The sequence below is a fragment of the Cebus imitator genome, unplaced genomic scaffold, assembly GCF_001604975.1.
Source record: "Cebus imitator isolate Cc_AM_T3 unplaced genomic scaffold, Cebus_imitator-1.0 Scaffold676, whole genome shotgun sequence".
NCBI lineage: Eukaryota > Metazoa > Chordata > Mammalia > Primates > Cebidae > Cebus > Cebus imitator.
The window spans coordinates 584,250-598,728 of record NW_016107991.1 but is presented as its reverse complement, the minus strand read 5'-3'; the positions used below and the strand labels follow the sequence as shown (position 1 = coordinate 598,728).

At 34.6% G+C, this 14,479-nt stretch overlaps 1 protein-coding gene across 2 annotated transcripts in view; it reads left to right on the top strand.

Moving 5' to 3' along the window:
* Positions 1-14,479, top strand: part of LOC108296006 (ephrin type-A receptor 3) — a 123,985-nt gene that overhangs the window by 53,798 nt on the left and 55,708 nt on the right. For both annotated transcript variants that reach the window (XM_017518384.2, XM_017518383.2), the window contains exons 5-8: positions 2,895-2,997; positions 3,683-3,750; positions 8,711-8,836; positions 13,932-14,117. In XM_017518384.2, coding sequence (XP_017373873.1) covers positions 2,895-2,997; positions 3,683-3,750; positions 8,711-8,836; positions 13,932-14,117 — 483 coding nt within the window. The remainder of the gene's footprint in view (positions 1-2,894; positions 2,998-3,682; positions 3,751-8,710; positions 8,837-13,931; positions 14,118-14,479) is intronic.

Below are 14,479 nucleotides of genomic sequence, written 5' to 3'. Positions count from 1 at the left end.
TTTACTAGTATTAACTCATTTAGTTCTCAAACAACTTAATTCTGCCACACAGCACATAAGTATATATGCAGGAGTTCTGACTCAAAAGAATGAGCCCCAAATCCTTCTTTTGAGAGAGAAAGCCAGCACTCTGTGTAGGATGAGGTAAAATGCAAATGACTGGAAACAGAGGGAACAGAAAAAAAATCAAATTGAATTTCTAAGAAATGTAATAGCTACCAATTATTTTAAATTATTAGACACCTATGCAACTCATCACTATTATTCATTCACATTATTTACTAATTTTTGCAGGAAAAATGATCTGATTTAGTTATGTGATTTAGTCTCTGAAAGTCGTATATTTTTAGAGATAGAAAAAACTGTAGAGAAATCCTAGTTTAACTTTGTTTTCAACAGGAAAAGAAATAGAGAATTATTCTTTCTCCTATCATATTTTCCTTCCCAGTTTCACTGAGCTTTATTTTATAAGCTGGCTAATCAAAATAACCAGAAAATTCATACCATAGTACTTCCTAAAAATTATTACAGTGTGCAAACTGTAAAGCCTGAGCTCAACTCATCACTATATGTTTATGGAGCATTTTTGAAATATTGGGTTAAGCTATTTCACAAACCATTGGCAGATCGATAGCCAATGGATAGGGATGCATCAGTCAGATGCTCTGGGAAGCAGGTACGGAAATGGAACTATAAGAGCTTTATAGGAGAAATACGTGTGAAGGATAAAAGGCAGATGGAGCTGAGCCAGGCAAGCAGAGCCTCAGACTGAGATGGAGGTCTGTCATTTGTAAAGAGAAGGAGGGAAAAAAGAATGGGTTGAGGAGGGGAAGCCCCAGACAGCAGTGCAGCTCTGAGGTCTCAGTCAAGCAAATGGGGAGCTTCAGAGTACAGATCACCCATTTGAGCAGTGTTGCACTGGGGAGGGATGGTTAGGCTCCAGTAGTTCTTTGCCAGTACTGTTAAGTCACTGAGGGGAGCATAACCTGTGCTTGAAGGCTGTAGTGGATCCTGAAGGTGCAGCAGCTGGAGGCTGTCTGCTCTCTGCACTTTTTGCAGCAGGAACATCTGAGCAAGCACTCCTGTGACTGCCACAGTGGTATAAACAACAGTTTGCTGGTGGTAAAGAATAAAGGGCTTGCAACAGTTTATATTATGAGTGTGCCATCCTGCCACACTCTGAGCACTTTTCTTCAGATGCTAGTCACAGGAAACTCCTAATAACCTGTCATGTTTCTTTTCTTGCATTATTTAATGATCCCTAAGACCACATATTTTAGAGAAAATATTCCAAACTTAAATTTGTTCAGGCTGAAGATGCCATGTTGGTTCCCGGAGAGGTGATAGTATTCAGATAACTAAGATCTGCTCTTCTTTTGAGTCCTGATGTGTTCATGTGTTTAATCAGCATTTAGGGCAAGGACAACATGTGCAAACAGGAGCATAAAAGAGGCTGTTCCAGGAAAATTGCGTGTATTTTACAAAACCTAGAGATTAGGATGCTTATGGAGTTGTAGGAGGCATGGCTGGAGATTTAAACATGAAACAGATCCTAAATGGTTTTTACACGCTCTGCTATAAAATTTGCATTTTATCCTGAAAGTGATGGACCACCAAAATTTTCCTATGCAAAAATTTTATGCATAGGAATGACATGGTGAAATTTCTGGTTTAAAAGGAATATTCTAAAAGATAAAAGATGTGAAAAGTATACCAATGGAGACCAAATTTAGGAATTTCTAATTATAATCCGGAAGATAAATGAAGACTTAAACTAGGATATTTAAGAGTGTTTGGTGATTAATTGGATGCAGAATGATTAGGAGGTAGAGAAGAGAAAGTTATTTTATATTTATGGTGTAGATTCTTGATCCTCAAAATGTTGTGGTGTGGTGCTCAACGTCATCAACACTGCCTGTGTGTTCATAAAAAATGAACAATCTCATTCCTCACTCCAGCTTGACTGAATCAGAAACTGCTTTCCCAGAGATTCCTGAGTGGTTTGTGTGAACATTAAAGTTTGAGAAGCATTGTTCTGGGTCAAGAGTCAGTAAACTTTTTTTATGTAACAGGCCAGATATATTTCAGGCATTATGTGCATTCATTCTCTGTTGCTGCTACTCAACTTGCCCATTCTAGCATCAAATCAGTCATAGACAATACACAAATTAATGATTGGTTGTGGCTATGTTCCAATAAAACTTTATTTATGGACAGCAAGATTTGAATTTCCTGATTTAGAATTTTCACGTCATGAAATCTCGTTTTTTTGACTTTTTATGACTGTTAAAAGGAATGTGAAACCATTCTAAACTCACGAGCTGTACAAAAACAGGGCACAGGCAAGATTTGGTTCCTGAGCCTTTTTGCCAACTGTTTCTATAGGTGAATAAATGAGCTTGGGAGCCATTTATAAGGTAGGAAACAGGACAGTTTGCTGGTAGTATGTGTTGTGGTCCATGTATTATATCACTTTTCAAATGAATACAGATATTGGAGGTAAAGTAAGCTTAATTAGAAAGCTTTTTAAAATTTTATGCTGAGAAATCTTCATCTCCCTAAGATTCTTCCATAACTTCTGGTTCATTCAACAAGTATTTTGCCCTTGAGGACGGAGAAACTCAGTACAGCATATTTTGCACAGGAGACATTTAAATGATGTTTGATTGATGTCATTGCAACAGAGTATTCAATCTTATTAATTAGGTAGAAATTTCAAGCAAAATTATGGGAAATATCTTTTAAACACTAAGAATATTTTCAACACTGTATCAGACATTAAGCCATATTTCAGGTAAAAGTAGGACACAAATAATTTAATTAATCAGCGGTTCCGAGTTGGTGTCAGTCATGACAATAACACCTGTTCTTATTTTTTGTCTTCAACATCACAGCTTTCTCCATCTCCGGTGAAAGTAGCCAAGTGGTCATGATCGCCATTTCAGCAGCAGTAGCAATTATTCTCCTCACTATTGTCATCTATGTTTTGATTGGGAGGTGAGCTTACAGTCTGTTTTACTCTTTTCTCTCATTATTGCTTTGTTTACTGCCCTTGATTGTCATTAAAATTTGAAGAGTGTGCTCAATAAAATAGTCTAACAAACAAGAAAGCCTTTCCCTTATTTTAGGTCCTCTCTCCTTTTCTTTGTGTCTCCATCCTTAGTCTGGGCTTTCTGCTCTGCATTAAATTCCTGTCCCCACTCTTTAACGGGCACCCCTCCCCTTCTCTCTCCTGACCTTACTCCTACTTTTTACTTTCTTTCTCTAATTATCTTCTCACTCTTCAAATAACCCCAGATTTCCTTGACACTTTCTCACCCAGAACGTGGGTAACACTGCACAGCACTGATCATTACCCATGGAGACTTTACCCTTCATTCCTTCTAAAAGTAGTTGTTAAAAAATACCATAAACACATCCTAAGGCCATTATAAAAACTGAACTGGAGGGTCTGCACAGTGGGGAGCAACTCTATGTATCTCCTCATTAGGCAGCTTTCCAGGGTCCCCAGAGAGAGGGGCTTTCTGTAGAGGATTTAGAAAATATGAAGTTATTAAACTTTCACTAAAGCATTTAATTGTTTGAGGAAAATGCTTCATTTTTATGGTTTGCGCATTTTGAGCATAGATAACGATTTCAAGTATATTCCTCTTATGTGTTGCTTTCTTTGATTTACCTCTAGGTTCTGTGGCTATAACAAGTCAAAACATGGGGCAGATGAAAAAAGACTTCACTTTGGCAATGGGCATTGTAAGTTTCTCAACTTGGCTTTTTATTTTGCTTCGCCGTTTTAGTTTTAGCAGTTACTGAGTTACAATTGGTTAACTTCCTCTTGACAAAGAGACTTCAAAAGTAGTTTTGTGGAAAAACCGAGTACATTAAATCTACTTTAGAAAAAGAAGGAAATTCATGGTTCTGCATTAAGTAATTTTTATATGTATACATTTCAGCATACTTAAGCTAAAATAAAGGGTAATCTGTGGTTTACTTTCAAATAACACACATGATAGGTAGAAGAAACTGTAGTCAGTTCTGCATGGCTGAAATGCAAAGCGTATCTTCAATTTCCTTATTATTAGTCCTCTGCTAAACTCTAAATGGAAGACTTTTCCCTTTCCTAGCTGCCAAGTAAATATAAACAACCTCTGTTTATGTGAAGTGCCTTATTCCATTTTATCAACCAACCTAGGAAAGGTCTTTAAAATAAACTGTTTATTTTGCAGTTACATGATATCCAACTAGTAGTAAAGACAGAACTTTCTCTTCACATTTTATTTTATCCTTTTAATTTTTTAAATACACATTTAGTAAACAAAGTATTTACAACTAACAAAAAGTTTTTGTTGTTGTTGTTGTTGTTGTTTTCTGGTGAAACGAATCATTCCAGGTGTTTTGCTTTTCCAAACTATGGCTCAGCTTACTGTGGCAATTACTAATCAGTGGTTTAAATAGCATGTTCTCATGGAAATGAGTACAAAGATTATACTCATGCTCATGTGCTCTAAAATAATCTCATTATAACTAATGTAGCCTTTTAAGCAATTCTTTCTTTAGTATTCACTATTTTCTTCTAAAAGTATTTGCAAATCAACATGATACTTTGTATCAGCCATCGAATTATTGTCTAAAAATGATAGAGTTATAACTCAACTAAAAAACTTGACTGCCTGTTGCTAACGTGCAAGGAAGCATGTAGTAGCTTCAAAAAATAATTCCTTTCAAAATATAAATTGATATGAGATGAAAGCAGGATAAGAGTCTGCAGAAGCATTGTTTCGTTCATCTCATTACAAGGTGTATATAAAATGATTCACACAAAAATGTCAAGGTGCTACATTCCTAAAATCAGTATCGTCTCAGTTCAGATTAATTAGGTGATCAACTCAGAAGTCTAAAAAGAATGCCGGAACAAGTTGCGGGATACTTGTCTTTCTTTTTCTCAATGGGCCCACAAAACACTTGTGTTACAATTTCTATACATAAATTAGAGCAGTGGAATTCTTGTGGATTAAGTCACCCCTAGTTTGACTTGGACAGTTGTTGTAAACATCATCTTTAGACCAACACTGTACTGATTTTAAGTTTTTATGGAAACGGTAAGTCTTATGAATTTGTAGTTTTGGTAGATTTCTGTGTGCCAATTATTAAACAGGTTCCTGCAACGTCCCTGTCTGTTTTGCTATTGTTTTTATGGTGGATTTTGTTGAAAGTTTTTTTCAAATGCACAGTATCCTTATGGCAAAACAAAAAAGAAATGCATTTCATCCTGGCTGCAAAGGCATAAAGTAACTTATATGCATATCATAAACTTTCTGCCTCTTAAAACTACAGCTGGTTTATTTCAGACCATTTATTTGGTATTACTTTAAAAAGCTCTAGCTATGAACTGTTCCCTCCAGCCTTGTTACAAATCCTATAATATTGCTTCAAAAGGAAAGAAATGTGTTTCACCTCCTAAGATCCTGTCCCCTTGCCCTTTCTGGCTGGGCCTTTTTACTTCTTTGCTATCCTTAGGGCAACTCATGCTGGTAAAATGGAAATGTAAATTATTGTGTTTGCACAGAACGAGCTGTAAAGTAGTACAGCTTAACACGTGTGCATGTGTTTATTATCTGGTTTTCATGACAGAGCCCAGTTACTCTGTATGTTGCCCTTAATTATTGGTGTGAAGGGATTATGTGCCTTGCAGCCTGAATCACCTGATTCCTGAAATCTCTGGGGTCAGCATTTAAAAATCAACAGCCAATGCTTCCACAGTGCACAGTCTATTTTACTTGAGGGTATATATGTTTATGTTTGATATTTTTTTCCCCAAATGTCTTATGGATGGAAAAGAAATTCACCTTATTTTAATTAATAGCAATGAATAGGACTGATTTTGTTTGGGAATGATTATTTAAGTTTCAGATTATTTAGTAATATTAGCATTACACATAAGTATTAATCATGCATATATTCTCTACAGGCTAACTGATCCTGAAGGGTACATCTAAATCACAATTTCAAGGCTTTTTAAGGCCAATGCTTATTTAAAATATGTGAGACATTGTTCCTAACAACTCATTTTATAATCTTTGTAAGTTATGATGCCAAGAAATCTCCCCTAAATTAATTGTATTAACTTCAGCAAGGTAAATCAGTTGTAATTATGTACAAAACAGTTCCATTTTACCTTATGTTTAAAGTCTCATTTTATTTCCTTGGAAAGGATTGCTAGATTTCTTTACATTACTGTTACAAAGTAAGGGCAAATAAAAACTGAAAAATCACACATTATAGGGCCAATCTGATATAAGTTTTCATATTAAAATGTAACTAGATTGACTAAATGAAAAGCTTCCAACAAGACTTTATTTCCTAACATATTTTAATAATGGTTACTTACTTTTACAGTTTTTCTTACTCCACATCTAGAAAAGTATGATAGTTTTCCTTAATCTTAAAGAAGTTTCTTCTTTTAAAGGTAAAGGGTTTTAGTACTAACAATGTTAGGAGTCATTTTAATGTAATAATAAAGTACAGAATATTATATTCAAGGGTGGCTCTCCCATCTGTGTTTATAGGAAGGAATTATGCTTTTATGGAAGAAGCATGTGAGCTGATCTGTGAGCTCCGAAGAAATGGACATTTCTGAGCTTAAATTCTACCATTAGAAAACCTCAATGATATTAATAATCATAAATACATGTTCTTAACAATGAAAACATTCATTAGGGCAATGAGCTCTATCAATATTGAGCGGAAACTACGTAACGATCTCTCAAGCTAGGCATTTGCTGGCATCGATTTTTTTCTCAGAGCCCTAGCGTGTCTTTTTTGCCAAGATATTCAAGATGAAAAACTCTAAAAGGGAATTGCTCTCTTCAAAAGGTTTGAAGAGACCCTCAAGAGTTTGTCCAAAGCAAGGGACAAAACTTGCATTTCGCCACTTCTGTGGATATTGACTTCCTAGATAATGGTGCCTTTTCACATCATCCACACCCCGCCTCAAGCTGCATAGCAGCTGCTCTTTTGTTGTGGCTGTATCAGCACCAGGCAGAAGTGGGAGTCGTGTTAGCTTTTCTTCTGCATTCTCTATGTGCCTTCTCACTGTCATCCTTGCTTCCTATTATGCTGTGTCAAAGTCACCCAAATAATAGCTGAGGAAAATAGAGTTTTTACCTAACCTCTCTCTCAGCCAGTTTCTTCTGTAACCAATTTGTTCTTACACTGATGTTTCTTTACTCAAAATCTCTAGGAAAGCTTCACAGGAACATACACTGCAATGCATTATAACTATGAGTTTCATGAAGTTGTCTTGTAGTGGGATGAATTGATCATTTGTTAACACATACTGTGAAATCCTCGACTTGTTGACCTAATGTTCATTGTGTTGAGGCTTCCCAGAAAAACTGCTGGCATCTGCAGCCTCCACACCTATTTAATACAAACTACAGAAATGATTGGTTCACACAAAGTGTTCAATTGCGACTTTGCCAATGAGATTCTCCTATTATGAAGTATTACTGGAAACAATAATATCTGATTTCATTTGTTATATTAGGAAAAAACTCAATAATTTATTGTAATGAATGAAAAAAGATTTCACTATTAAGTGTCCATATTCTGTGCTAAAACAATGCTATCAATGTTACCAAAATTAAAAACAAAATCAGTAGTATTAGTAGATATACCATGGAAATTACATTGCAATTTCCTTTAATGTTTGAGCATGTTTATTTACATTAGTAGATCTTAGAGTCACTTTTTAAAAACTCAGGGTTTTTGTCCAGAGAAAATTAGTTTATTGAAAACAGCAAATTGTCTCCACTGTTATTTTTCCAAATTATAAGAATCTTATTAATATTTAACCAAATCTAAAATGATTCTCCTGTATCAGTTGTCTGTAATATTTTAATTACAGGATATGAACATTTTTATCATCAGAATAATTTAATGAATAAATACAGTATGAAAGAGATTTTTATTTAATGAATTATAGATATGACTTATGTTTGGAACTAAGCTCCTTAGTGCCATTATTAAACTCATAGACAATATTTATTTTGCCTCTAATTATGTTGTAAAGCTACACAATATGATTAGGTTTAACTGATACTATATTGGTGTGTATACAGAATACATACATGTATATGCATGCTAATAGCTTAATGTAGGCCTGTAATTGCAGTGGGAGATTTTGACTATGAATGTTAATATAAGCAGTATAGTGTCAGAAGGTATGCCATTTTATATCCTTTAATTTACCTATAATTGTAGCCATTATCCCACCTTATAAAAGTATTGAATTATTTTCCGATCTCGGGTTGTAATAGATATCTGGTTATTATAACACTTGTGCAATCATAAATATGCAATAGCATGATAGTGTTCAGCCACGATTGCTCCTGGTAATAATGACTATGTCTAATCAATTCTGAATAACTTTTCTTCTTAAGATCCCCCTTTTTGAATATCCATTTTCCTTCTGGTGTTTTTGCGAAGAAAACTCCTCATTGTAGTTCCTTTTTATAATTCATCGTAAAGAACTTAAAATTTTCAATGCTTAGTCCAATGTCACTGCCAGTTTCTGTGATAACACAGAATAAACGGAAGGTTGTGCACCTTTCTGGGGTGGGGATTTTTTTAACCAATAATGTCATAAAATTCGATCTATAATTGTTTTTATGAATCTAGCTACAACTGTGCCTTTCTTTCTTTCCTCAAACAGTAAGACTTCCAGGCCTCAGGACTTACGTTGACCCACATACATACGAAGACCCTACCCAAGCTGTTCATGAGTTTGCCAAGGAATTGGATGCCACCAACATATCAATCGATAAAGTTGTTGGAGCAGGTAACCGCGATGACCCTCCTGCCAACTTCTGTATGTGAATCACAAGCTTACAGCTATGAATAAAAATGTTACCTAAGATTATTTAGTCTCTGAAACCTAAGTATATTGCTAAGGAAATGGGAATTTTCTGATTTCATGATCAAAGGCAAGTAATAAATAAGCGCAGTATATAATGGAATGTAATGAGTCCAAAGGTGCCAGACTTACCGACTCACAGACTATGGCTGATTTTCATTTATTAAGTTTCTGATGTGACGACAGCAACAACTCCATCTTCCCACAGCTGTGCTGATCATGTCTCACACAGCCTATTTGGCTAAGTAAGGATAACTGGATAAAAGTCTTTCTATTTAGACAAGCTGGGTAATTAAAAGTTTTGATTTTCAATTTTAAAATCATTTTTGAATTAAAAGAACAAACAAGACAAAATATAATTATGACTCATCTTACACAAATTTTATCACAACTATCTTGAGTGGATATTTTAAATAGCATAAAGTGCTCCATTCTAATGCTTGCTTGACTTTGAATAGTCTTCTTGTGTTAAAGCCTTTTTTGTATAAAGGTACCTCTTTGTTCTAATGATTAATTTAAACAACAATAATTTCATTAACAATCACCTATGAAATGATTACTAATCACAGTTGCATATTTATCCAAAAATTTCACATATTTATAAAATAACAGTATTTTATACAATTACACATAAACACATGGTCATCCATAATATATGCAGTAAACATGGGGATAAAACTGCTATTCAAAAGTAAAAATGAACCATGCTCAGCAATAAAATATTTCATACCATGATCTCATCCTTTAACCTCACTCCCAAAACAAACATAAACTAGTTACATTGATACAGGAAGTAGAGTGAAAGACTGAAAAATTAACTCACTGAGTTTTGTGTAACGTCAGATCACATTTTCTGCAATTACTATCTATGTTTATATATTTATGGGTGATGTGTCTTTACAAAAATGCACATGTAATGCTCTTTGTTTGTTTTTCTATACACCAAAGTAGTATTTAAAAATCAAGTAGTAGTTACTATGTGACCAGGATGATCTTATTATTCCTATGATATAAATATAATAATTTTCTAGAGCTTCCTTTCTAATTTTCCTAATTTCTTATCCTAAAATGTACATGTGCAAGTAATATTAAAATATGAAACTTGTGTTCACATAAGGAAAATGGAGTAGGTACTCCTTTTTCACAATCTAAAACTTGAGAGTAAACATATTCGCTGTACACCTGTGGTGATCCAGTGCCAAAACAGATATATATTGTTTACTCTGCTTCATTTCTACAGTCCTGATTTGTCACCAGCTCCATGATGCAGAAGGGCTTAGTCTGGCTGGTTTTAATGTTTCCCCACAAGAGTGCACTTTTCTCCAGCATGGAGGCTACGGTAGCAAATGCAGCACAAGGATTTTGAACGCTCAACTGGAGAATATGTTGAAAGGAGGGAAAGGTTACTTATGCTAAGCCACTGTCCAGAAGCCAGGCAGACATTATTACGATGTTGAAATTTAGGTACCTCTCCATTGGTAAAAGATGTTTTATGTAGATAATGCTGACAGACTCAGATGTGCAGATCATGGTGATTGGGACAAAGCGTACCACTAAAAATAGGAGCTGATAAATGAGATAAGAGGAGGTCTATTTATACCGAATAACTTAATCCCTCATGCTCATTAAAGATTCTAATAGAGACTCCTTCCTATTTCTCTCTTCAAGCATATTTATAAACTATTAGACATACGCGCATGTTCAGGGTTTTGCAGCCAATATTCACATTTGCCACGTTAAGAACAATAAAACTGTGCTTATTTAATTTGCAAATAGGTGTATCTTCAAGGTTGGTGATGCATTTTTATTATGCTTACTTTACTAAAACAGCAGAAGGAGGGTTGAAGGCTAGTGCTGGAGGGGGTCATGCTACTTAAATAAAAGTAGTCGTTTTGTTCTTCTTTAAATGAAATTAGCATAATAAATTTTATTTTGAGCAGGTTTTACATTTTGCATCTTAAATCAGAATACAGTCCCCATTCTCATAAAGGATACCTATTTCAAAGAGCAAATAAAAACTGCTGTACTTACTAGATTTTAAAAATCAAGACCCAGTAGCTATGCTTTTAGCAAGAAATGACAAGATCTAAATTTTCTTTATTATTGGTGCAAAGTTAATTGAATAAGACAATATAAAACTTGGCTAGATGAAATGATTAGAAACTGCATTTGCCCTGTCTTTGTTAACTTTTCCAATGCAGTTGTTTTATTTTCTATCTTTTAATCTTGTTCTATGTTTAGCAGCTTTCTTGAGATGTAATTTACCAACCATAAAGCCTACCTGTTTAGGTATACAAGTCTGTAAATTTTTAGTGTATTTTCAGAGTCCAATAAACATCATTGCTATCCCAATGCAGTTATTTTAAATTATTAAAAAGATGATTGAGTTAATATTTAGCATTTCTGTGTCTTTTATAAGATATTGGTTGCTCTTTCTTGTGTTTATCTGATGAAATCATCAATTACTAAATTTGGGGATTTTTAGAAATTAGCATCACTGAAACACAATTTTCAGGAATTTCTAAGGTAAATATATACATGTACATGTTTATGTGTCCAGGTGTCCCACTTACCACAAAGAGAACTCTTAATTGGCTCATTTAAAATTTGAACTCTTACTTTTTATATCCCTGTAATGCTCTCCTTTACAAATATTTGTCCAGTAAGACATGAGCCTTGTTATCACCATCCTTACCATAACTGCAGTCAACATCACCACTAAACATCACCATCAGTATCACTACCACCATAGTTACAACAATACCAAGGCTGCCACAACCACAGCCAACACCCCCATCAACATAGAATTTCACATTTTATAAAGCACTTTGTAATCATTTGCCAATTTGATTTAAACAGAAACTCTAAGTGGTAGACAATTTATCCTTCAGGTGGGTCTGAATTCAGAGAGATAAATAGCGATCCACACTTAGATGGCACCTACTGTGTGTCTGGCACTGTTTCAATGCTTTACATCCAATAGTTCCTTTAATTCCACAACAGCCTTATAAGATAGATAAAATTAATGACCCCGTAGAGATGAGAAAAGATAGATACAGAAAGGTTAAGTTACTTAAAATCACACAGCTAATATGTGGCAGAGTCAGAATTAGACCCTAGGCAATTTGGCTCTAGGATCCATGCTCTTAACCAGAGCTCTGTACTATCACTTCTGTAAACTGACAAGTGACATGTCACATAGAATATGTGGTGATGACATCTAAATTTAAAAGCTGCTCTATCATACCATGTTGACCTATGATAATGGCAGAACTTTCTGGTTTTCCCAAATTTAGTGTTTACAGTAAGTGAAACAAAGAGACTGGGAGCTCTCTGATAATGTTCAGATAACTCTGTATAAGGAAAGAAAGTCTTACTCTTGTTTACAATTTTAAGAAAAAAATTTATCACACCATAATTTCTCTTTTCCTAATATTCCCCTATCTAAATGGCATATTCTTCCTTAGAATTAGCAAGATCAATGAACTTTCTCAAGTTCCACTCCCAGATTCCTTCTGTGTCCTAAGGAACACTGTAGCTGCAGATATCATTACCTTCTCTACACTTCCTCAAAGGGAATATAGTATTCCTGCCTTGTTTACCATTATATCTATCTCTGTGGGTTTCATACTGTCTCCAATACTGTTGCCAGTGTGAATATATATTAAATAAATGCATGAATATCTGCTTTTGGATTTTAAGTGACATTACTAAGTTAAAGCATAAGTCATTGCTTTGAAAACAGAGCAAGAATAGATTTCTGGGAATAAGTCAGGCCTGGGGAAGGTTAAAGCTTCCTGGGGAGAGGTACACCATTGGTAGTCATGTAGTTGATAAATCAATAGGACAACTTGCTACTTTTGTGGGTCAAACCACTTGCTTGAAAACAAAGAGAAGAATCATATCACTTCAATCTGACTGACAGGGCAGGAAGCTCATATAAAACTCACAGTGAGAAAATTGGACCAAGAATATGATTCTACTCTATCAAAAGCCAAAAAAAAATCGTATAATTAATTCTAAAATATTTCAGGAAAAGCTCATTTGATACTAAAAACTATTTTTAATGTGATACAAAACATGTCTGATAATCCATACTATGTGAGAAGTTCTTCTGCGAACAAAGGACATACTCTAGCACTCCACTGTGGCAGCACAGTTACAGAGAAATAAACGTAAAGGGTCTTTGCCCTAAGGGAGCTCAACTCTAATGAATGGATGATGAGTAAATCTTTCAGTAAAAATGTATTTTGGCGGTAGTGTCTATACTAGTTCTAGGCAATTTTATATCAATTGAACTACAATATTTAAAAGTCAGTTAAATTCTACATTTGACAAATTCTGGATTAATTGCACATTTAAGACTTTTTAGATTGAACATGATGAGTCTAAAATATTTCTACAGTAATTATTTAGATAAGACATGTTATTTCTATTTGATACTTTTATATTGTTGTCCTCCAGAAGCCCAGAGAACTTTATAGCTGGTATGTTAGTAATGTAACACACCAATACTCCAATAAAATAAATTGATAGCAGATGCTTTCACTCTCATTTTTAGAGTCGGAGTATATAGCCAAATTGGCCCTTGGTAAAAACAGGATTGTTAAAATATCTGAAATTTAATCCAATACTCACATTTAACCACTGTTTGTGCTGTCCTGTTAATTTCTCTGAGGTGGTGGTAGCTATGACAACAAGGGGTAAAAAGAATCGAATATATGCAGCTTTCAACTCATTTCTTCTTCTATCTTGCATTATTTATAGTGCCATATTTTTAAATATATGGGGCTTTCACAAGGTTCATTTTCCAACAGGCTGTGATTATCTTGAGGTTTTCTAAGCAGTCTCATATTATTATCTTTCAAAATAATTTGGAGTACTAGAGTGTATACAGGTTGCAGGTCAAAGGCACAAATATTTTAAATGGAATTTCTGAAAGAAAACAGTTGCTGTCTACTGATGAATTTGTATTATATAATTCCTTATGTTTAGTTATTGTTGTTCTGCTTTACAACAGGTGAATTTGGAGAGGTGTGCAGTGGTCGCTTAAAACTTCCTTCAAAAAAAGAGATTTCAGTGGCCATCAAAACCCTGAAAGTGGGCTACACAGAAAAACAGAGGAGAGACTTCCTGGGAGAAGCAAGCATTATGGGACAGTTTGACCACCCCAATATCATTAGACTGGAAGGAGTTGTTACTAAAAGTAAGTAGTCCTAAGACCTGCATTTGTATATGTTGAGCAAAGGTTGTTTTAACCCAACTCCAACCATTTAATAATTTTGACTTTTTTCATAAGTATCTCAGTTTTACCAAAAAGGTTAGTTTAGGAATAACATGCCTTTCTTTGACAATAGAGCAGACATTTAAATAGTATTCTATTGAAAGTACTATTTTAGACCTCAAAATGTTTTTTAAAAATATTAGAAGCTACACATTAGACAATTAAAAGTACGCTGGTTAGCAGATGGTTAAAAAGAGAATTGTGGGGAACTCTCAGCTATGTAAGTAGCAAAGAAAAACGGTGACTCAAGCCTGACAGGAACTCCCAGCTAGCTGCCTTTTATT